This window comes from Bos taurus, chromosome 4 (genome assembly GCF_002263795.3).
Source record: "Bos taurus isolate L1 Dominette 01449 registration number 42190680 breed Hereford chromosome 4, ARS-UCD2.0, whole genome shotgun sequence".
NCBI classification, from domain to species: Eukaryota; Metazoa; Chordata; class Mammalia; order Artiodactyla; family Bovidae; genus Bos; species Bos taurus.
This window is the reverse complement of record NC_037331.1, coordinates 76,136,237-76,158,425: the sequence shown is the minus strand read 5'-3', so window position 1 is coordinate 76,158,425 and position 22,189 is coordinate 76,136,237. Positions and strand designations below refer to the sequence as shown.

General features: G+C 46.5%; 1 protein-coding gene across 1 annotated transcript; it reads right to left on the bottom strand.

Annotated features, from left to right (window-relative positions):
• Window positions 1-177: 177 nt before the first annotated feature.
• CCDC201 (coiled-coil domain containing 201) lies at window positions 178-10,310 on the bottom strand. The gene is made up of 3 exons (XM_024991106.2): window positions 9,449-10,310; window positions 3,103-3,576; window positions 178-2,078 (listed from the first exon to the last, which is right to left on the bottom strand). The coding sequence occupies exons 1-3, from the start codon at window positions 9,722-9,724 to the stop codon at window positions 1,992-1,994; spliced, it is 837 nt and encodes a 278-aa protein (XP_024846874.1). The 5' UTR covers window positions 9,725-10,310; the 3' UTR covers window positions 178-1,991.
• Between the last annotated feature and the right edge of the window lie 11,879 nt (window positions 10,311-22,189).

Sequence of the window (22,189 nt, the reverse complement as noted above, 5' to 3'; positions counted from 1 at the left end):
ATGTCTGTTTCTTTAATTAGCAGTAATCTTATGTTTGACCACGCTTCCCCCTTGCCACCCCTAGACTCAAATATATTCTGGCTCCTCCTTTACCTCTTCGAAACAGTCTCTCCGAGTGACTGGAGAGGCTGTATAGTGGGCTTAAGCTCTCAGTAAATCTGCAGAATAAAACAATTGTCAACTTTTAGGTTGTGCTTTTTTTCAGTCAATAAGAGAAAACTCAATGTAAAATATCTAGGAATTTATCTCATGGGTAAAACTTTCTCCCGAGTACCTGTAATTCCCAATCTTTCAAAAACAAGTTTTCCCACAGCCCCTGCATTATTTTTCCTTCCTTCCTGGACTCATTCTCAATAGGAATTTTTCAAAGGATGAAGAGAGATAAAAGTCATTTGGTTACACATCAGAATCACTTTGCATCAGACACAGGCTTTGGAAACAGTTCTCATGAAAACAATTTATTTTTAATAATAAAGGTGGGCAGAATTACATTGCAGTGTTTATCTCCATGTTATTTGATTAAAGTCAGTTTTTCTGCTTCTTACATTTTTACAAAAGTATAAACTTATTTCTATAATCTGATAATTGCTATAAAAAAGGAAAAAGTGAACACATCGAATAGCCATATAAAGGAAGAACTAGCTCACAAAACTTAAATGTTTAAATGCACTACACAGTAAGTAAGTTCTTACCACATATAAACGAACACCCACAAATCACATTTGAAGTAACTATTTCATCCTTGCAGCCCCCAACTGCATCTAATACTTTATGAGGAATTACATCATTCCTTCTTTATTCAAAAACCTCTGCATAAAATGGAGGCTTCTCCAGGAATCAATGTCCTGAGCTGGAATGCCCTCCACCCACCCAGCAGCTCCAGAGTAAGCCTTTCCTCTTTCTCTTAGGCCATCCTTGACCATGCCTGCCCTTGGAACCTGCCATGTCCTGTCTCCTGTCATGTCCGGCCAGCCTGAGACTCTGTTTAGGGTGCCCTGTTGGAGTCTGCTCTAGCAATAGGCTTTATCTGTGTCCCTGAGAAGAGCCAGGTCTCCTAGGACTGGCCTGGAGGAGGGGCTGTGGAGGTGTGCAGGATGGTACTGAAAACATAAGCAATCTTTGTTTTTTAGAAGGCAGAAAATAAACATTTTTTTAAGGTAAAGTGGGGCGTGAAAGCATTTGCAAAAATAAAACTAGCTCTATGTTGGTAACCACAATGTGTCCACTAACAGACAAGTCTCAGAGACATCTGGACCTGGGAGGCTAATGCGAGGTTTGTGTTGATCGAAGTGCCCCGGGCACCCTGCTTCGTTTTCCTTATAGCATGAGGGTCATAGATACCTCCAGCCCTTTGGTGGGATCCTTATCCTAAGCAATGAGGCAGAGAGCTCAGCTCTAGAAAAGGACAGGAGAAGGCCTCTGCTACTAGAGGGGGTTAAATTCCTCTCCCAACAACACTAAACAAACCAGTGCCCGCAAACTGTCAGAATATCTTCCAAATGAGAACCACTGCTCTGGTCTTTCCTGGAATGGTGTTCAAAGCCTGCTAGGTGTGAAGGCTTGTCCACCGAAGCCGGGTGGGTTGCTAGGCAGCCCACCTTAAACTTGGTCCTGTTCCCTACACTGTTCCCTACACTCACCTGGCTGTGCTGGGGAAGGAGGCAGGGTGGGTGGGAAGAAGACGTATCTCATCTCCGGGTACTCCAGGGTGGCCCTGGGGCATCCATCTCCCCTGTCCACACCTGCCCACCGCCCCCTACATCCCTTCATCTCTGCTGGGGATGAAGACCCCATGTTTGGAATCTGAGTAACAAGATCATCAGCCAGTTCCTCCCACCCCATCCAGAGGCACAATGGAGAGCAAGGTCAGACCCAGGGCAAGTCCTGAGGAAGGTCTACAGACATACAGATGGTTGGACGGACAGATGAGTAAGTCAGGCCATGGCAGGAGCTCCTGAGCACAGCTGCGTCCTGGGCCCAGGGCTGAGCACTCAGTCGTCCTCGATGGTGAGTTCGTGCTGGGTGGCCTCCTCGATGTTCTGAAGCAGGTGGATTTCCCACTGCCTCACTCGCTCTGTCTGTTAACAGAAAGGCATCTCTGAGGTCCACCTTGTAAGAACACTGATCTTTGCCAGAGACAAGCTGGGTAGGAAAAGCAGGTGCCCATCCAGGACTGCAAGGCCCTCACATGGGCCTGCTCTTGGGCACCATGCAGGACTGACAAGTGAAAGCCAGCCTGGCCAGCCTTTGCATGCCAGGCACTATGACCTCATGATGGAGCCAGTCAGACCCCAGGGGACTGAGCCCAGTGTGAGGACAAGCAGGTACGTGAGAGAATGGAGGGAGCTAGGACCCCAGGATCTGACAAGGGCAGAGAGGGGTTGCAGGGGAGGAGACAGGAACAAGGAGGGATCCGCCAGGCATGGGCAGAGAGTGTGAGGGCTGGGGTGGGCACTTGCAAATGAGTATGTGAGGCTGTCTAGACAGGCCATTTTCCTGCTATGTCTTCTAGGGGCTCTTCTAGGGCAGCTGAGGGCAGGTAAAGGAGGAAGGGCCCCTAGGACAGTGGGATGGGGGTGGGATGACTCAGGCTGCTGAACAAGGTAGAGAAGACGGGGGTGGGATGACTCAGGCTGCTGAACAAGGTACAGGCACGTAGAAACACAGTGGGCAAAGTTCAGATGGCTTAGCCTGATCTGGTAGTGTGTGGTGTGAGGGCTGGATCTCAGAGGACAAGTCACAGCTCAGAGGAGGACAGAGAGAGCGGCTTTCCAGGGACTCCACTCCATCCCCCCAGCTCCAGGACAGGCTGATAGGTGTGCTATGGAGTTCAAGGAGTACATGGGAACTGTGGGAGGTACAAGTGAAAGTCCTTCTTGTGGGGTCACGGGGACCCCTCAGAGTCGGGGAAGGGTGGGTACAGGCAGGGCCCTGGGCTGGATGGTCTCCTTCAGTCCTGGTGACCTCATGATGCCCAGGACATGACCCATCAGTGAGGAAAGAGCAGCATTTACTCTCTCAACTGTCACCAGGCTGCCTTCCATGGGGGGCCTTGGGCAGGGACTCCAAGCTCTGGGGGATGGGCTGGGGGTTGCGTCCTACCATAGCAGCCAGCCTCTTTAGGTCCCGAGGCCTCCTCCTGGCGGTGTCTGGGATCCCGGGCAATCCCAAGTTTGGTGGCGATCTCCTTGCTGGTGGGGACTTGCCCTGCTGCTGCTGCTGGGTGACTGAGGCTGGCACGGGCGGGTCTTCCTCAAAAGCAAAGGGGTCTGAGTTGGATCCAAGCTGCTCACTGGACACTTCAGAGGCCTTGATGGTAGAAAGCCGCCTCTTTCTGAAGGAGGCCATGAGGCTGACCCCTCCTGGGGATGACAGGAGGTCCCAGGAGGAGCGTGCAGGTCGTGGGGACCTGCCTGCAGGGCCCCTTTCCTGGTGGCTGGGGACATCACCCTGTAACCCTGAGTGCCAGCTGAGGGCAGCTCCAGCTGGGGTGCTGTGCTTCAGGGCCCACCTCAGGGATGACCGTCTGGTCACGGAAGAAAGGCTCTCATCCTCAGGGGAGCTCAACCCAGAAGCCTGTCAAAACAAAACACAGAGGTCAGCGTCCCAGAAGGTCAGTCACAGCCAGGGCGAGCCTTGGGCTGGACACCAAGCCTCCGGGGAACTTTCCTGAGGTGTGACCACTATGAGGCAGGCCCTCCAGTTCTTCCCCAGTGAGGGGAGCCTCCAGCACTAAGCTGAAGCCCGGCCTAGGACAAGACCACCCTCATACTCTGTCTGCCTTTTTACTAGTTCTCTCTCTTTTTTTGATTAAAATGTTAAGCATCCATCAAAAAGATTTTTCTTTTTTTAAGGATAGACTGAAAAACAGATGACTTTTAGATAATGTTTCTTTAAGAAAAAAAGTTTGAAATGTCAATGAAATCATCTTAACCTTGAAACTCAGTATGAAAAAGCAAAATTGCAGGGTTTTTTTGTATGTAAATGCAATCACATTGGGTGGGCATGGGTGCTTAGAGTGGGGTAGGATGTTTTCTCAAAAATCTTGATAATATCCCAATCCCAAACATATTGATAGGTGGTAGTGATTTCATCATGGCCACTTTTCTTCTTCCAAAATAAACCCTTGATTAAACCATCAGAGGTGCTGAAAGTACAGTCTAGAGAGGGTTTCCTATGGAAACATTTAATTCATGGAGTGTGTTGGAACTTTCAAAATCGAGGTGGGTGTAATCATCACCCAGGAACTGAGGGGAAGTCAAGTTCAGGTGGGGTGAGTGACTGGAAGCAGGTAAGCAGCAGGGCTGAGTTGTGGACCAGAGCTGGTGATGCCCACATTCGGGGATGCCTGGTTACACCCATCAGGATGCCTCAAGCTGGGCCAGAAAGCAGGGAGAAAGTGCTCCCTCCGCTTGGGAGGATGAGCTAATCGCAATCACTTACACATGGTCTACTGTGCAGCCCTTGGGGTCCTTTTGAACACTGTTTCATTTAGCAAAAACCCTTGGAAATAGATTGCTGTAACTCTAACTAGGGCTTCCCAGGTGGTTCTGTGGCAAAGAATCTGCCTGCCAAGTAGGAGACCTGGGTTTCATCACTGGGTCAGGAAGATTCCGTGGAGAAGGAAGTGGCAATAAACTCCAGTATTCTTGCCTGGAGAATCCCGTGGACAGAGGAGCCTGGCGGGCTCAGTCCATGGGGATAACAAAGAGTCAGTCATGACTTAAGTCACTAAGCAGCAGCCACAACTCTTATTGACCTGAAAGATAGGATTTACTCCAGAGAATCGAGTTGGCATCAGAAATTGCCAAACTGTCTTCCATCCCACTGGCAGCACAAGAGGATTCTGGTTCCTGCATATCCTCACCAACATTTGGTATTGTCTGTTTTTAATTTTTTTTTAAAAATTTCAGTATTTCTAATATATGAGTAGTGGTATCTAATTTGCATAGTAGTCTTCATTTGAATTTCTATAATGTCCAATGATGGTAAATAAATGAAATGATGTTCACTATCTATCTTGTTTGGTGGAGTAAAGTTCAAACAGCTGCCACATCTAGAATAAACTCACCTATTCAATGACTCTCAGATTGGATTAGAACACAAATCCAACTTCACACTGTATACAATAGGATGCACTAAAGATCAGAAGCTCAAGAAAGTTTCGAAGTAGGATCAAACAATGGAGGGACTTCACTATTTATATCAGAAAAGGCCGAATTCATAGCAGAATACATTAATATATCAAGACCACAAAAGTACAGTGTAATAAAAAATAAAAGTGAAAAATTTTCTATTATAATTATCTTTGCACCAGATAGTATAGCATCAACATTCATAGAGCAAAATTCGAGAAATAAGGAGAAACAGAAATGAAGTAGTGATAATTCACTTTTCTTTTTTTAGCCCCTGCTAGATTAAGGAGACGGAGAAGGCAATGGCACCCCACTCTAGTCCTCTTGCCTGGAAAATCCCATGGACAGAGGAGCCTGGTAGGCTGCAGTCCATGGGGTCGCTAAGAGTCAGACACGACTGAGCGACTTCACTTTCACTTTTCACTTCATGCATTGGAGAAGGAAATGGCAACCCACTCCAGTGTTCTTGCCTGGAGAATCCCAGGGATGGGGGAGCCTGGTGGGCTGCCATCTCTGGGGTCGCATAGAGTCGGACACGACTGAAGCGACTTAGCAGCAGCAGCAGCAGATGATCAAGGAGAAAAAGAAATGATCTAAACGCCTTGGAAGATAATCAGCACCTGTGAAAGGAGACTAAGTCTTCTACTTCAAACAGGGACCAAGATCTCAGAATAAAGACGTGGGGTGAGGAGGAAAACTGGGACTTTCACAAACGAGAAACTTCAAGGAGAGATATTTTTTATTAAAAAGAGCTACCTTTAACTAACCCATTTATGAAAGTGAAAAAAGAACCAGTAATTCAATTCTGGAAATTTGAATACAATTATATTGTAACATATTGAAAGTTTACAGATAAAATGATTTAGTATTGCTTTCAAATATTTATACACAGAGCTTACAGATAAAAAAAGTACTGTTTTACATAAATAATCTCCTAGTCATACACATGAGAAATGGGAAAAAACTGGGATTTCAAAGGAGTAGGGAAGAGAGATCTTTTTCTCATTACATGTTGTTTGGCCTGGTTGGCCATTTGGAAAAAAAAAAAAAAGAATGGTAAAATCATGCCCCTACCTCATGCCTTACATAAAATAAATTACAAGGAATTGAATATTATACTCTTTAAAAATTAATAGATTATTAGAAAAAGAACAATAATTAAAAAAAATCTAAAACAAAGTTGGATTCTTATTCACATCATTCATCATGATAAATTCCAAATGGATATTAGATTTAAATATAAAAAAACAAAGCTATAAAAGTATTGGAAGGAAATGGTGGTGAATTTCTCTGTAAATTTGTCAGAAGTAAGGTTTTCTAACTATCTCATAATACAGAAGCCATAAAAAAGAAAAAATTAAACTAAATATAATTTTTAAAAAGATGATATACTAAGTAGGATAGGTAAACCACACATTTCAGAAGAGATAAATAAGGGCTTAATCTTTCTAATACCTAGGAGAAAGCTGACAAACTAAAGGATAAATATGCTAGGACCTTTAACAGTGTTTTATATACAGTGTTTTAAATATACTGACAAGGAAAGATCTCTTTGTTTTAGGTAGAATTCTTTTGTACAAACTGAGGAAAAAAGAATCTAAAGAAAGTTCTAGAAGAGGCTAAAAACATGTTTACTTAAGGTATAAACATAAAGGTGGACAGAGGGTGATGGGAGTCACTGTGTACTTGTCTATGTTTTTTTTATTTTGAAACCAGGGGCATGTGTTACCTATTTACAAAGGAAAAAGGAAAAAGAAGCCCCTACTTCTCTGGTGAGGAGACACAGAAACTCAAGAAATCCCAAGAAAATCCCTGGTTTGGGTGGGGGGGGGGGGGGGGGGTGGGGGGATGTGCGGTGATTGAGGGCTCCTTAGTCAGCTGGTGCCACTGGAGCCAAAATACAGGTTATGAAGGTCAGGTTTTGAACTTCACCTGGGGCCTGTTACCTAATTCTGCAGCCCTGCTTTCCATTTTGCATCTGGGACAAGGCAACGCCTGGGTTCCCCTCTGTCTCCCATCGATTCCCTTGGCCTCCAGGCTTTCCCCAGAGAGGTGGAGTCGCTCGGTCATGTCCGACTCTTTGCAGCCCTGTGGACTGTAGCCCGCCAGGCTCCTCCGTCCATGAAAATTTCCAGGCAAGAATACTGGAGTGGGTTGTCATTTCCTTCTCCAGGGGAACTTCCCAACCCAGGGATGGAACCCACATCTTTTACCTCTCCTGCATTGGCAGGTGGATTCTTCACCACTAGTGAGCCACCTGGACTCCCCCGCAGGAGTGGGGAGGGGGCAGCAGAAGGGGCTGTGTGGCAGAACAGGGGAATCCCCTCTGATGTCTCTGGGATGGCGCCCTGGGTGTGGTACCCAGGCAAGTCGGGGTTCTGAGCACAGGTCGCTGGCGGGGGGAGAAAAGCGGACAGGGGTCTCTGGACCAGGGAAGTCGTGTAGCGCCTCGGACAAGGAGCAGGAGGCCCCTTGATATTATTAGCTCAGGGCCTGTCTGACTAACCTGGAGCTCAGGCAGGACTCTGCGGCTGTTTCCAGCGCGGCAGGAGCCGGGGATTTCTATCTCGGCCCCCTGAAGCATTCCTCCACTCCCCCATCCCCAGCCCCATCCTGTCCCGGCCTACCTGCCCCTGGACACATTCGGAAGCCTCCCTCCCCACTGCCCCACCTTGACCCTACCTCCCGGCACCCGCCTCCCCCGCCCCTTTCCAGTCCTCATTCCAAACTGGTCCACATCGTGCTCTGGCCTACCTTCGCCCCACGCTCCATCCTGCCTCCCAGCGGGGACCAGATGCCGGCAGCGCTCTCCGAGAGCCCCTGAGCCCTGAAGTACCTGCGGTGTCGGTGCTGCAGGCCCACGCAGGTGTGCAGGAGCCCACCTGTGCGCAGTCTTCCGTTGATGACTGCGCAGGCGCAGGGCAGCTGGGGCGGAGGGGGAGGCGGGGGAGCGGGGGAGGAGTGGAGGTCGGGCACCGAGCCTTGAGGGTCTTCACCTGGCTCACTGCCTTTGCGTCCGCTGGGTTGTGAGTACTAACTCAGGGAGTCAGGGCCCATGGGTGCCTGGGGACGGCCTCCAACAATGGGCCAAGCATAGCACTCTCACCACGTGCCAAATGGTTTATCAACATCCTCAAAGGAGTGGAGATCATCATTCCAACTTAGTCCCCTAAGGCGCTGAGACCAAGGACATGGCAACCCTCTTGCCCTTGCTACTAATCTTCTATTTTTAAAAAGTGTTATCCATCTGAGTTTTGCCAGTAAGTCACTGTGTGATTTTGGGTGGATGGATGTCGTCACTGTTTTTTCCTTTGTCTATAAATTTAGGCAATGTCTGAGGTCATAGTTTTCCTAATGTTCTGAGATCTTTGAATCCTGGAGGCACCCTAGAGTACTGAAGGCGATTGTCAGAGACGAGGCTTCTCCAGGGAACCCTTCCCCACACGTTAGCAGAGACCATCACAACTGAGAAAGCGCCTCAGATTCAAGTGCTGCTGGGCAGTGGAAGGGAGCCCTCTTCACCATGCTGCTGGGGCTCTTAGTGGACACAGCCCTTCTGGAGGGCAGGTCAGCTAGGTGCAAGGCTTGAGAGCGTGCTCAGCCTTTGACAGAGCAGTTCCATTTACAGGAGCACGCATGCCCGTGTCCTCAGTTGCTCAGTCGTGTCCGACTCTTTGCAACCCTATGGACTGTAGCCCGCCAGACTCAGTTCTCCAGGCAAGAATACTGGAGTGGGTTGCCACTCCTCCTCCAGGAGATCTTCCTGACCCAGGGATCGAACCTGAGTCATCTTCATTGCAGGCGGATTCTTTACCATTGAGCCACAGGGGAAGGCCCTTATAGGAGCACCAGGAAGCAATCAGACCAAGTAGTCACTCATTTTGTGTTATATCTGTGGAGTGTTGTCTTTAAGAACCCCGACAGAAGTGCACACACATCCAAGGACAAGGAATGCTCTGCAGCCAGCAATCTGTGTTTCAACATATGTGCGTCCATGTGCATGTATGTACACACACATATGCTGTGGATGTAAATACACACTGTAGACAAAATGTTCGTAATATATTAAATGAAAAAATGCTGTAGAACAGATAGTATGATATGATCCCATTTTAAAATTACACAGTACATGCCATACACACACACACAGACACAAACACACACACCCAAAAAGAGATTCGTGGAGATGGGAACATTGGTAACATCTAGGTGTCAGCATAATAGGTAAATTTTAATATCATTTAAATCCATTTTATATTTTTCTAAAAAGAACATGTAAATTAGTAAACAATAATTAAAAAAATAAAGCTCACCTGGTACAGTGGATCATTTTCCAGATGGGGAAACTGAGGGCTGCAGAGGGGAAGGGTTTGCCCAAAGTCCTGGACGAATAAGGTGGGGGCTTCCTGGACACCACCCCAGTGTCCTGAGGTCTGGGTCAATGTTTTGCTGCTGCATCGGTACACCCCTACGGTCCTCCTGACCTCATGGCACTTAGGCACACTGCTTTGAGCATAATGTAAGCCTCTTTTGTTTGTGTTTGTGAATAAAAACATTGTGAAATCTGCAGTGTGTGTCCAGAGTCGCATTAGTCTAGCACACAGGGTCACCTGTGAGCAGTGCCTTTCACTATGACATGGGGCAGCCCTCTGGGGAGAAACATGGGGGTGTGGGCATGTGCAAAGGCCCCACAGGGGCTCCAAGCCTGGCCCATGGCAGCAGCTGACCCGCGGTCTCCAAGCTCCTCATCTTTGCCCACAGCCCAGTACATTCCTTGTGTTGACCCTCGGAGGTTCAGTAGCCCAGAACCCGGATTCCCCTCACTGTGCAGGCGAGGACCTGGAGAGGCTAAACTCGAGTGTGATTCAAGTACAAGTTTCAGGCACGCACATGCCTGCTAGTCTGCCACACAGAAACCTGCATTATAGGTACAAATACTGCTCTTGGTGTAGAAGGGCTGGTTCAGAGCTTGGGTCTGGGCATTTTGAAGGTGTGGGCCCAGGATGAGAGTCACGCCACGGTGTGTTCTGGTCATGTGTAGGAAAGCCTCAGTACAGCGCTTGGCGTGTGGTAAGTCCTCAGCGATGGGCATGAGTCAGTGTGACTCTTGCCCATGCTGTTACGATTGTCATCCTCCATTGGTGGTTTCCATTCGCACCTCACATTGCTGCCTCTTCTGAACTCCAGCACGATGAATTATCTCTTGTTTCTGTATTGTATAATATGTATTTTTATTTTCTGCATCAGATGATGTTTTGGCATCTTAGAAACTTTCTGGCTGGGGAGATATTGGCTCTCCTTAGGTAGAAAAGGGCTCATCCAGGAGCATGTTTTTGATATAAGAACCAATCAGTCCAGAGCCAGGCCTATTCTATCTAGGCTGTGCTTCCCTGTAAGCAAAATTCTTCTGTGTTAGTCACCCCAGGGCTAGATACCAGACAACCAGAGGCCACCCCTATGCCTTAAAGCCACTAGCATTATCCAAACTAGCCAGTCCTAAGCTGTTCACCCTGCTCTGCCCTGCCTTTCCCATGGAGACCTCAGGAAAGGCCATGGCTTTGATCTCTCCCTTGCTCTTGTTCTCTATCTCTTGGCCACTCTGGTGCTTCTCCTGTGGCTCTGCATGGCATACTGGACCTCCTGTGTCCAGGACCTGGGAGCGAAATACATATTTTATTTATTCAGATCTACTCCTGTGGTCCATCAATTTTAAAATTCCATACCCAAAACATAACATCTTAGTACTGTTTCTACACAACCAATATGCTCAGGGTTGCCTTTGACTCCAGGTTACAAATAAGAGGCTAATAGTTGGTACCACTTTACAATAATAGGAGGAGAATAACATCCATAAAGTTAATAAATAAGTACAAATATTGCTTTAATATAATTCAAATTTTCAAAGAGAAAATGCCAGAATTTTCTTCAAAACAGAAAGCACCAGGCCCACATAGAATCCTACTGAACATTTAAGGAAGAAGTTATACCAATTCTCTATAATAATCTTGCAGAATATTGAAGCAGAGGGAATAATTCCTAGTCCATTGTATGAGACCAGCATTACCATTACACCAAAAATGGATGAAGACATTACAATAAAAGAAGACTACAGACCAATGTCTCTCATTAACATAGAAACAAAAATTCTCAACAAAATATTAGAAAGTTGAATCCAATAGTGTACTAAAAAGAATCACATGACTTGACCAAATAGGATTTATCCCAGGTTTACAGGCTGGATCAACACTAAAATTATGGAGAAGGAAATGGCAACCCACTCCAGTATTCTTGTCTGGAAAAGTCCATGGACAGAGGAGCCTGGCAGGCTGCAGTCCATGGGGTTACATGACTGAGCATGTGTGTGTGCATGAGGGTGGAGGGTCACGGGTTGGTAGCAATAAACTGGTAGAACTAAAAAAAAAAAAAAAAAACACTAAAATTAATGTACTCTATCACATAATAGGCTAAGGAAGTACCACACAATAATACCAATAGACACAGAAAAAGCATTTGACAAATTCAACACCAATTCATGATAAAAACTCAGTAGACTAAAAATAGAAGGGAACTTTCTCAACTTGTTGATGATTATCTACAAGAAAACTACAGCTAAGTCATGCTTAATAGTGAGAAGCTCAAAGCTTTCTCAATAGCAGTAGGCACAGGAAAGGATGACCTCTTTCACCATTACACGACAACATTGTACTCGAAGTCCTAGGCAATGCAGTAAGACAGGAGAAGGAAATAAAAGCATACAGATTGGGGAGGAAGAATTCAAATTGGGTTTATTTGCAGACTGACATGGCCGTCTAGGAAAAAAAGAAATCTGGAAGAATCAGCAAAAAGATTCCTGCAACTAATTAGTCATTTTAGCAAGGTTGTATACAGGTTAATATACAAAAGTTGTATACAGGTTAATATACAAAAGTATACAGGTTAACATACAAAAGTCAGTCCCTTTTGAAAATAACAGCATTAAATTAATGGAATTTGAAATTAAAAACAACACCCATTAACATTAGCATTCCCCCAAAATGAAATACTTGTGTATAAATCTAACAAGATATGTATGAGATCTATATGAGGAAAACTGAAAGACTAGGGATTTCTTCAAGAAAATCAAAGATACCAAAGGAATATTTCATGCAAAGATGACCTCGATAAAGGACAGAAATGGTATGGACCTAACAGAAGCAGAAGATATTAAGAAGAGATGGCAAGAATACACAGAAGAACTGTACAAAAAAGATCTTCACGACCCAGATAATCACGATGGTGTGATCACTGACCTAGAGCCAGACATCCTGGAATGTGAAGTCAAGTGGGCCTTAGAAAGCATCACTACGAACAAAGCTAGTGGAGGTGATGGAATTCCAGTTGAGCTATTCCAAATCCTGAAAAATGATGCTGTGAAAGTGCTGCACTCAATATGCCAGCGAATTTGGAAAACTCAGCAGTGGCCACAGGACTGGAAAAGGTCAGTTTTCATTCCAATCCCAAAGAAAGGCAATGCCAAAGAATGCTCAAACTACCGCACAATTGCACTCATCTCACATGCTAGTAAAGTAATGCTCAAAATTCTCCAAGCCAGGCTTCAGCAATATGTGAACCGTGAACTTCCTGACGTTCAAGCTGGTTTTAGAAAAGGAAGAGGAACCAGAGACCAAATTGCCAACATCCGCTGGATCATAGAAAAAGCAAGAGAGTTCCAGAAAAACATCTATTTCTGCTTTATTGACTATGCCAAAGCCTTTGACTGTGTGGATCACAATAAACTGTGGAAAATTCTGAAAGAGATGGGAATACCAGACCACCTGACCTGCCTCTTGAGAAATTTGTATGCAGGTCAGGAAGCAACAGTTAGAACTAGACATGGAACAACAGACTGGTTCCAAATAGGAAAAGGAGTTCGTCAAGGCTGTATATTGTCACCCTGCTTATTTAACCTATATGCAGAGTACATCATGAGAAATGCTGGACTGGAAGAAACACAAGCTGGAATCAAGATTGCCGGGAGAAATATCCATAACCTCAGATATGCAGATGACACCACCCTTATGGCAGAAAGTGAAGAGGAACTCAAAAGCCTCTTGATGAAAGTGAAAGAGGAGAGTGAAAAAGTTGGCTTAAAGCTCAACATTCAGAAAATGAAGATCATGGCATCCGGTCCCACCACTTCATGGGAAATAGATGGGGAAACAGTGGAAACAGTGTCAGACTTTATTTTTCTGGGCTCCAAAATCACTGCAGATGGTGACTGCAGCCATGAAATTAAAAGATGCTTACTCCTTGGAAGGAAAGTTATGACCAACCTAGATAGCATATTCAAAAGCAGAGACATTACTTTGCCAACAAAGGTCCGTCTAGTCAAGGCTATGGTTTTTCCTGTGGTCATGTATGGATGTGAGAGTTGGACTGTGAAGAAGACTGAGAGCCGAAGAATTGATGCTTTTGAACTGTGGTGTTGGAGAAGACTCTTGAGAGTCCCTTGGACTGCAAGGAGATCCAACCCGTCCATTCTGAAGGAGATCAGCCCTGGGATTTCTTTGGAAGGAATGATGCTAAAGCTGAAACTCCAGTACTTTGGCCACCTCATGCGAAGAGTTGACTCATTGGAAAAGACTCTGATGCTGGGAGGGATTGGAGGCAGGAGGAGAAGGGGACGACAGAGGATGAGATGGCTGGATGGCATCACTGACTCAATGGATGTGAGTCTGAGTGAACTCCGGGAGTTGCTGAGGGACAGGGAGGCCTGGTGTGCTGTGATTCATGGGGTCGCAAAGAGTCAGACACGACTGAGCGACTGATCTGATCTGATCTGATAAAACTCTGATGAACGAGATTAAAGAAAAATTTAATAAATAATTTAATAAAATTAATAATGGAATTTAATCATGGATAGGAAGACTCAATATTGTCAAGATGTCAGTTCTTCTCTACTTCAACTATGGACTCAAGACAATACCAATAAAATCACTAAGTTACTTTGTAGATGTCGACAAACTGATTCTAAATTTTATATGGACAGGAAAAAGACTCAGAATAGCTAACACAATATTGATGAAGAACAAAGTTGGAAGACTGACATTACAGGACTTCAAGATTTATTATAAATCTACAGTAAATAGATTATAATGTATTTGAATTAATAGACAAACAAGGCAATGCAGAAGTTTAGGGAGTCCAAAATAGAGCCCCATTAATACCATCAACTGGTCTTGTACAAAAGACCAAGGCTAATACAATATAGTAAGATAATTTTTTCAACACATGGTGCTGGAACAACTACACATCTACAAGCAAAAAAATAAAAATAAAAAATCTAGACACAGGTTTACATTCTTTGCAGAAATTAACTCAAAATAGATCACAGAACTAAATGTAAAATGCAAAACTATAAATTCTTAGAAGATGATCTAGGAGAAAACCTGGATGACCTTGGATATGGTGATGGCTTTTTCAGATACAACACTAAACACATGATACATGAAAACAAAAATCCGTAAGCTTTACTTCAATAAAATTAAAAACTTTGGATCTGAGAAAGTAAATGTCAAGAGAATGAGGAGAAAACCCACAGACTGGGAGAAAATATTTGCAAAAGACAAATCTAATAAAGGACTGTTAGATAAAATGCTAAAAGAACCCTTAAAACTTAAAAATAAGAAAACAACTTAATTAATAACGGTCAAAGGCCTTACGAGACACATCCACAAAGAGGATAAACAGATGGTAACTGAGCACATGGAAAAAATGCTCCACTTCATATTTCATCTGGGAAATGAAAATAACGACAGAGAGATACAACCACACAACTATTAGAATGACCCAAATCCACATATCGACAATACCAACTGATGAAGATGTGTGGAGCAAAAGAACGCTTGTTTACTCCTAGTAAGGGCATCCACAGATGTTCACTCTCTAATGTGGCTGAGACCCTTCCCCCTGTGATGTACACACTTGATGTGGGTAACTGCTAGAGATTGTAATGTAGGAGGCCGTCGCCTACTTTTGTGCCCAGGGTCCCTGCCCTTTGCCCAGGTCAGAGAATTAGCAGAGTTGAGCAACCTCATGCCTGGTAGGCGTGAGTGAAACAGCACATTGTTGCCACATTGTGTGTGTGGGAGAGGTCCTGCTGCCCTTGGGCTGGTTGGATGGGGTTTGGTGAGGGGGATCCTGAATGTTTGAGGTTGACTGATGGGCCCATAGACATATTAAGGTCTTTGTGTGGATAAGTGGGGAGGTAGACCTACTGAGGGATGTCATGGGGCCAGTCTGGTGCAGCAGTCTGTCCTACTCATAGAAGTCATGGACACTTTATCCATCTATGTAACCACAGGCCTCATTGCCAAGAAATGACCATCAACGCTTAACCCCACAGTATGATGCCTAATGTAGCAGAGAGGCTACCGATTTCCCACAGCTCATGCAGGGGTCTGGGGAAGACTCTTCCTTTGTACACGGGGCAGTGAAGTCTTGCTGGAAATGACTCACACAGCTTGTCTGCGCTGAGCAGTAGAACTGAGACCAGAGGGCCCAGGTCTCTTGGGTCCTTCCAAGATCTCTCCATAGCCCCATGCAGCCCACCCCACCCACTTCCAGCAACATTCTATCCTTTGCCTCTTCCCCAGAACTTTCCATTCCCAGCTTCTCATGGGGTGGTTTTGAATGGGAGTGGGATGCGGGGAGTTTTCTAAACCTGTGCCATCAAACTTTAGTGAGCCTCAGGGTCCTCTGGAGAGCTTGTGAAAACAGGACCAGCCCCCACCACAGAGGTTCTGAGTTAGTGTCTGGGTGAGGCCTGAGGATAAGCATTTTTATCCAGACTCAGGTGATGTGAGACTAGTCTAGACCACGACTGAGGCTCCTGGTGCAGGAGGAGGGTGGGGAATGATCACCCTTGAACACCGCCCATGTGCTTGGCACTTGTATTGAAGCCCCAATGGCACCCCAAATGGGAATGCAGGATGGGTGGCCTGCCAAAGCAGAGTAAACCCTGGTCTTTCCGTGGGGCCCTTGGGCACTGGCCCTGCCCGGGCATTCTGTTTGAGCTCCTGTGTTTGGGATCTGGGCTGTGTTGACGTGACAAGAGTAAGGTTTACTTTTCCACTTTGACTAGCTGGGGGAGTAGACTCGTCCTCAGTCTGTGGAGCGGTGTCCTTCATTGCTTAGGAGCTGGCCAGCAGGCCAGGCCTTTGCAAGATTTACATCATTCAGTGTGTCGATCGATTGGGAACACAACAGAACATCTTTTTGTTTTTTTTCCCCCAGGTTAAAAACAACTTCCCTTCGAGGATCCCCTGGATTGCAGCGCTCTCCCTTTGAAAGCCTGGTTTTGCCCTTGATCTTTGCATTGTTTTTCAAAGCAGGGATTGCCCAATTTTCCGGCTGCTGGTGAGTAAGCAGCATGCGGTGTGAAGGCAGAATTGGAAACAGTGGGTGACGGAAGGCCCCACACAGTTTCATCATCCAGGGAGTACCTCTGCTCTGTGAATACACGCTGCGGCCGAGAATGGTGGTGACAGCTTACATTTGTTTAGGGCTGATTCTGCCAGCCTCTGCATTATCCCCATTTTGCAGACAAGGAAACTGAGGCCCAGGGAGGTTACACAATATGCTGGACATGAAATTCAAGGTGTCAGCACAGGTGGGCTTGCTGGGGGGCTCCCATGCCTGCCTGTTAGGGGCTGATGAAACTCTCAGAGATGGGTTCTTGGAGCTGCAACCAGAGATGGTGTGCTGTAAATCGTTATGAAATGATCAGCAAAGATGCTGTGTGCAGCCCCATTCAGGTCCTATCTCCTGGGGCCACTTGGAAAGACTGCCCGGGTTATGTGGGCTCCTTTGCTTTTCTGAAATGGAAACAGTGGTTTCCTTTCCTCTGCAGGCAGAAAATTTACAATGGCGGGTAGGGAAGTGGACTGCAAGGCATCTTTGGCACTTTGCCTAATTGATAAAATACAAATTCCACAGCCAGCTCTGAAAACTTCCCACATATATCCCTAAAGCTGCTTTTCACCCCTGTCCCCCGCCCCCAGATACACTCCCAGTTGCCCTTGTAGGCACAGACAGTATTGACCCTTCCTTACATCAAATGTCTCTATGTGATTTGGCCTGAAGGGTGCCAGCTTTGATTTGGGCAAAGGGGGCTTCCCTCCTGCTGGTGTGATAAGCCCTACTTCTAGGGCTCCTGGGGAGGACCCCTGCCAACTCTGGCAAGCACAGCCTGGTGCCAGGTACACACCGTGCACGTATAGGAAGTCACAGCTCTCCATTCCCCCACCACTCTCTGCTCTCCATGCCCTGCCTCCAGTTGAGCCTGGCTGTTGGATTCTACAGTCCTTGGGAGGATGGGCTGGGCCATCTGTTAGTGTCCCAGGTATGGATGGGGCAGGGGCCTCTGGGAGCCTGTCCCTTGCCCACCCAGCCTGTCAGGAGGCACACGGGTAAATGCAGGTTTATGTAGCTCTTTGGTATCCCTGTAACCCACTATCACACTCTTTGGAAGTGCAGAGGGGGGCAGAAAGCGTCTCAGGGGAGAGGAGCTTCAGGTGGGCCCTGGAGGATGGAAAAGGAGCAGGAAGGAGTTCTGGGTGTCAGGAAGAGCAGGACTAATACCATGAAGATTAGGGTGATAGGGAGATGTGGGTGGGGGCATGAGGAAAATTTGAGCATGGAGAACAGCAAGAAGAAAGTCATGAAGATATGACAGTAATTTTCTTTTTTTTCCATGGGTGTGGGGAGGGGAGATCTTAAGCCTGGAAAATGAGCAGGGGTTTGCAGGGCTGAGAAGACGGGAGGTGGGTTGAGGTTCCAAGGCTACAACACTTAAGGAGGGGTTCCCTCTCTGGCCCACTCTATACCTCAGGGCCTCTGTCAGGAGTGCCTCCTCATGCTAACAGAGGCCAGACCCTGGGAGTCAGACCACAGGGGGCATGGAAGGCCTGTCCTGGCTGTGGATGTCGGCCAGTGGGCAGCGGGACCTGGCATCCAGGATGCACCCAGAAATGAGCACAGGAGCAGCCACCTCTCGACCTGCCAGGGGAGGGCAGCTCATCCTCACAGGACAGAGGGACAAGTGGTCTGCACAGGCCTCGAGGAAGGGCCCTGTCCATTTGTGTTGATGTGGTCGGGAGCAGGGAGACCTCTCTCTCTGGGTTGATGGCCATTTGGTTTACTGCTGCTATGAGGCAAGCTGGGGAAATGTTTGGGAAATCGATCAGCCAGGAGAGGAATTTCCGTGAATTTCCACTACGTGCAGGGTGACTGAGACCTCAGAGAGGGAGGGAGGGATCTCACTGGGCAAACGCACAACTGGGTGAACTGTCCAGGGCTGGCAAACTTCCAGGCACACAGGAGGCAGGCCCCAGATATTTACTGTATGATTCTCTCTTTCATGTGTGTCATTAAGAAGACATTTCTTTTAAAAAAGAAGGAATATAATTGCTTTACAATGTTGTGTTAGTTTCTGTTGTACAATGAAGTGAATCAGCCATATGCATACATATATCCCCTCCCTTTTGGACCTCCCTCCCACCCTACCAGCATCCTACCCCTCTAGGCATCACAGAGCCCCAAGCTGAGCTTCCTGTGCTTTATAGCAGGGTCCTATTATCCCAGCCTCCCAATTCATCCCACCTTCCCCACTGTGTCCACATGTCCATTCTCAATGTCTGTGTTTCTAATCCTGCTTTGGAAATAGGTTTCAAGTGGGTACTCTAATTCTACATTGAGGAGGTCAGAGAGAAACTTCAGAGCACAGATTCTTTGGGGGAAATAAAATCCTTTAGGAACTCACCTCAAAAATAATGTTATAAAACTCAGAACTGTTGTCAGCTCCTGAACCAGAAACTGTAAAAATATGACCAAAATGACCGTGAACTTCCGATTGCAATATTTTTTTCCCCACAAACCTTAATTTTATTGTTGTTGAGGAGATGCTGGGGGCAAGGATAAGTGTGTGTGTGACAATTTCCTGATACAGTAGTGGCAGACACAAGGCAAGTACCTTGGTGAGGGCCACAGAGCCAGTGAAATGGCTGGAAAAAGATCTAGTGAGTTAATTTTAACTTGGTTCTTCTTGAGGTGGGGCTTCCCTGGTGGCACTCGTGGTAAAGAACCTGCTTGCCAATGCAGGTATATATAAGAGGTATGAATTCGATCCCTGGGTCGGGACGATTCCCTTAGAGAAGGAAACAGCAAACCACTCAAGTATTCTTGCCTGGAGAATCTAATGGAAAGAGGAGCCTGGCAGGCTATAGTTCATGGGGTTGCATAGATTTGGACAGGACTTGCCGGGGTCCAGCCCCGGCTGATCCAGGGAGTTAGAAGCGGGGACGGCGTCAGCGAGGATCAGGATACAATAGCTTCAATTAGATATTAATTAGAGTGGTAAAGAGTAATAGAATGAGGATAGCTTAGTAGGAAAATTCAGTGGAGAAAAGAGGCTGAGTAGCTTGGTTTATGCGGGAGATCAATAAAACTTCAAGACAAGAAGTTTGCACCACTTTATGTAGGCCGCAGGCGTCCTTCTGTTCTCCCGAAGGAGAGGAGACCCTGAGGCCTCCCCGGTCGGATCTTAGAAGCCCAGGCAAAATTAGTAAGTTTGGTGGGTTCCGTGCTCCAGATGGAGACTCAACCAGAGTTTGAGAGAGAGAGCGACATGGGGAGACCAGTATTTCCAGAAATTGATCCCAATTCTTTATTTTCCATGGTCTACTTTTATACACTGAGATGTTATGCAAAAGTCACACGGGGTCAGCAGTCCTGACTTTTATCAAAGTCAGGTGCTTCATACAAATGTATACAGAAGTCTTAGGGGTGTTACATCATCTTCTGGCCAGGGAGGCCTGCTGACAATTTATGACCCTCTCCTTGTGACAGCGGTCAGTCAACGAGGACACTTATTTCTCCAGGGGTGATTATTCTTAAAACAGACGCCACCCAAATAAAGTTACATTCCTATAGGGTGAGGGTGTAGTGGGTTTTAGTTAAGGAAAGAATTTACTTAGCCTAAGATCTAACGTGATTAATATCAAAGGTTAATACTTATTTCTTCTATATATTCATTAATGTGTATAAGGGCAGGGGATGTGGAGACTTAGCAACAAACATTGGCTCAACAAATGAAAAACCCTTCACCAATACAATTTCTAATCAGCCCACTATACTTATACTAATGGTTTTCTAACTTTTCTAAGGAACCTGTTTTTAGAAGGTTTAAAGCATCTTATGCCTCTCATGGTTGGGAGGCTGTGAGCAATCACATGTGGCCAGACAAGCCTGTCAGGCAGGCTAGAGAACCTTCAGAGGAGTTTGTAGGTTAAAACACTCTTGTCACGCCCAGGAGTTTTTATTAACTGGAGCTCTAAGTTAACTCCTTCTCCGAAAGAGGTGGTGGGGGACAGCCCCCCGTAAAGTCAGAGGTGTAGGTGAGAGCACAAAGTAGTAAAGTAGGCAGGCTCTGGTTATGGGGGTAGATGCTCGAGGATTTCCAGGGGGACTCCTGAGGCTCGATCCCACCTTTGCATATGTCGAGCCTCCTTCCTCATGACCTTTGCCACGGGCGGAGTGCCTCACGCTGGCCCCCAACAAGGACTGGAGTGTCTTAGCACGCAAGATTCCTGAGATAGATAATATAACTGATAATGTAAGGACCTGATTATACCAAATAATGTAGTATTTACTAGATAATGTGAATCTAGAGGGCTAAAAAAAGAGTGTGAAGGGAAGACCAGTCTCTTCCTCAGTTGCCTAATTTCGCACCTTCCCCTGCAAGGCGGGCCAATTTCTTACACATTCTTCTTAAAATAGTCCATACATTTAAAATCACAATGGCACACACATTCACTTTACTTGTTTGTGCACAAACAATAGCATATTCTGTGCCTTCCTATTTTTACTTGCCTTGGGAAATTTTACTTGCCTAATCTTACAGACCTTGGAGATTTTTCTCTCTCAGTAAATATAGAACTGCCTTTTTCTTCTCAATAGCTACCTGGTTTCCAAGGACTGGGTGCCAGAGAGAGTGCCTGGTGTCTGGATGGGAGCAGGGCCATTTCTCACTCTCTCGGAAGCTACAGTGACATTTTTCTTTCCATCTAAGAGGATATCTAGAGACAGGAATTTTAACGAGAGAGAAAGCCATGAACATTGACTCCTGATAAAAATCTGATCTGAGGCTGAAAGGCAGAGGAAACTGGGGTCTGCGCTCAGTTACTTAGCCTCGGCCCTGTCTCTCTCTCTCTCTCTTTTTTTTTTTTAACTTAATTTTCTTTTTTTGGCCACACCATGCGGTGTGTGGGAATTTAGTTCCCCAAACAGGGACAGAACAGGTGCCCTCTGCAATGGAAGTGCAGAGTCTTAACCACTGGACCACCAGGGAAGTCCTCAGCCCTTCTCTTAATGGCTCTGAGTCCTACTCTCTGGAAGCTCTGTTAACTGGGCTTTGGGGGCTATGGTGAGACTGCGGAGCTTGGCATCAGTCCTGGGAGGTACTGTCCCTTTCCTTCCTTCTTTCCTCCTGAGAAAGGCTCTAAAGACAGCAATTGAGGGGCCTGTTCGTCTTTTTCCTGCAGAAGCAGAAACAGTTCCGGCTTTGCTACTGAGAAACAAGGCTTTCAAAGACTTAGGTTCAAAGCGCTCCTTCCTATTCCCGGGCCTTGATTTCCCCACTTGAAAACTGGCCAGTGGGCTGGCCTTGTCCAACTCATCTCTCCTGCTTTCCCTAGGTCGTCCAGGGAGCACTGGCAGGCTCAATCTGAAGACATCCCTTGAACAAAACAAGCAAGCGCCATCCATCACGTGGCTGTGCGCTCCTGGCTGGAATTGCACTTTGGCTCCGGGTCTGAACCTTAACAACAGGACAAACAGTCTGAAACGTGGACCGTTTGCCCTCCTTCCACCCACGGTTTGCGCAGGGCTGTGCACGTACAAACAAACAAACTTGTTTTGAACACTGCCCTAGAGCACGCGGCGCTGCCAATCATTAACCGCTGGTTGAGGCGGCCCAGCCCGCGCCCTTCAAAAGGCGCACGCGGTGCTCAGCGAGC

What these genes read in the sequence shown, in the direction of transcription:
- CCDC201 (XM_024991106.2), bottom strand. Translation starts at nt 9,724, where the DNA reads ATGCGACTCTGGACACACACTGCAGATTTCACAATGTTTTTATTCACA. An exon ending in AAAATGATCCACTGTACCAG is followed by an intron (nt 3,577 to 9,448) that starts GTGAGCTTTATT and finishes TTGTTTTGACAG; the next exon opens with GCTTCTGGGTTGAGCTCCCC. An exon ending in TAAAGAGGCTGGCTGCTATG is followed by an intron (nt 2,079 to 3,102) that starts GTAGGACGCAAC and finishes TTCTGTTAACAG; the next exon opens with ACAGAGCGAGTGAGGCAGTG.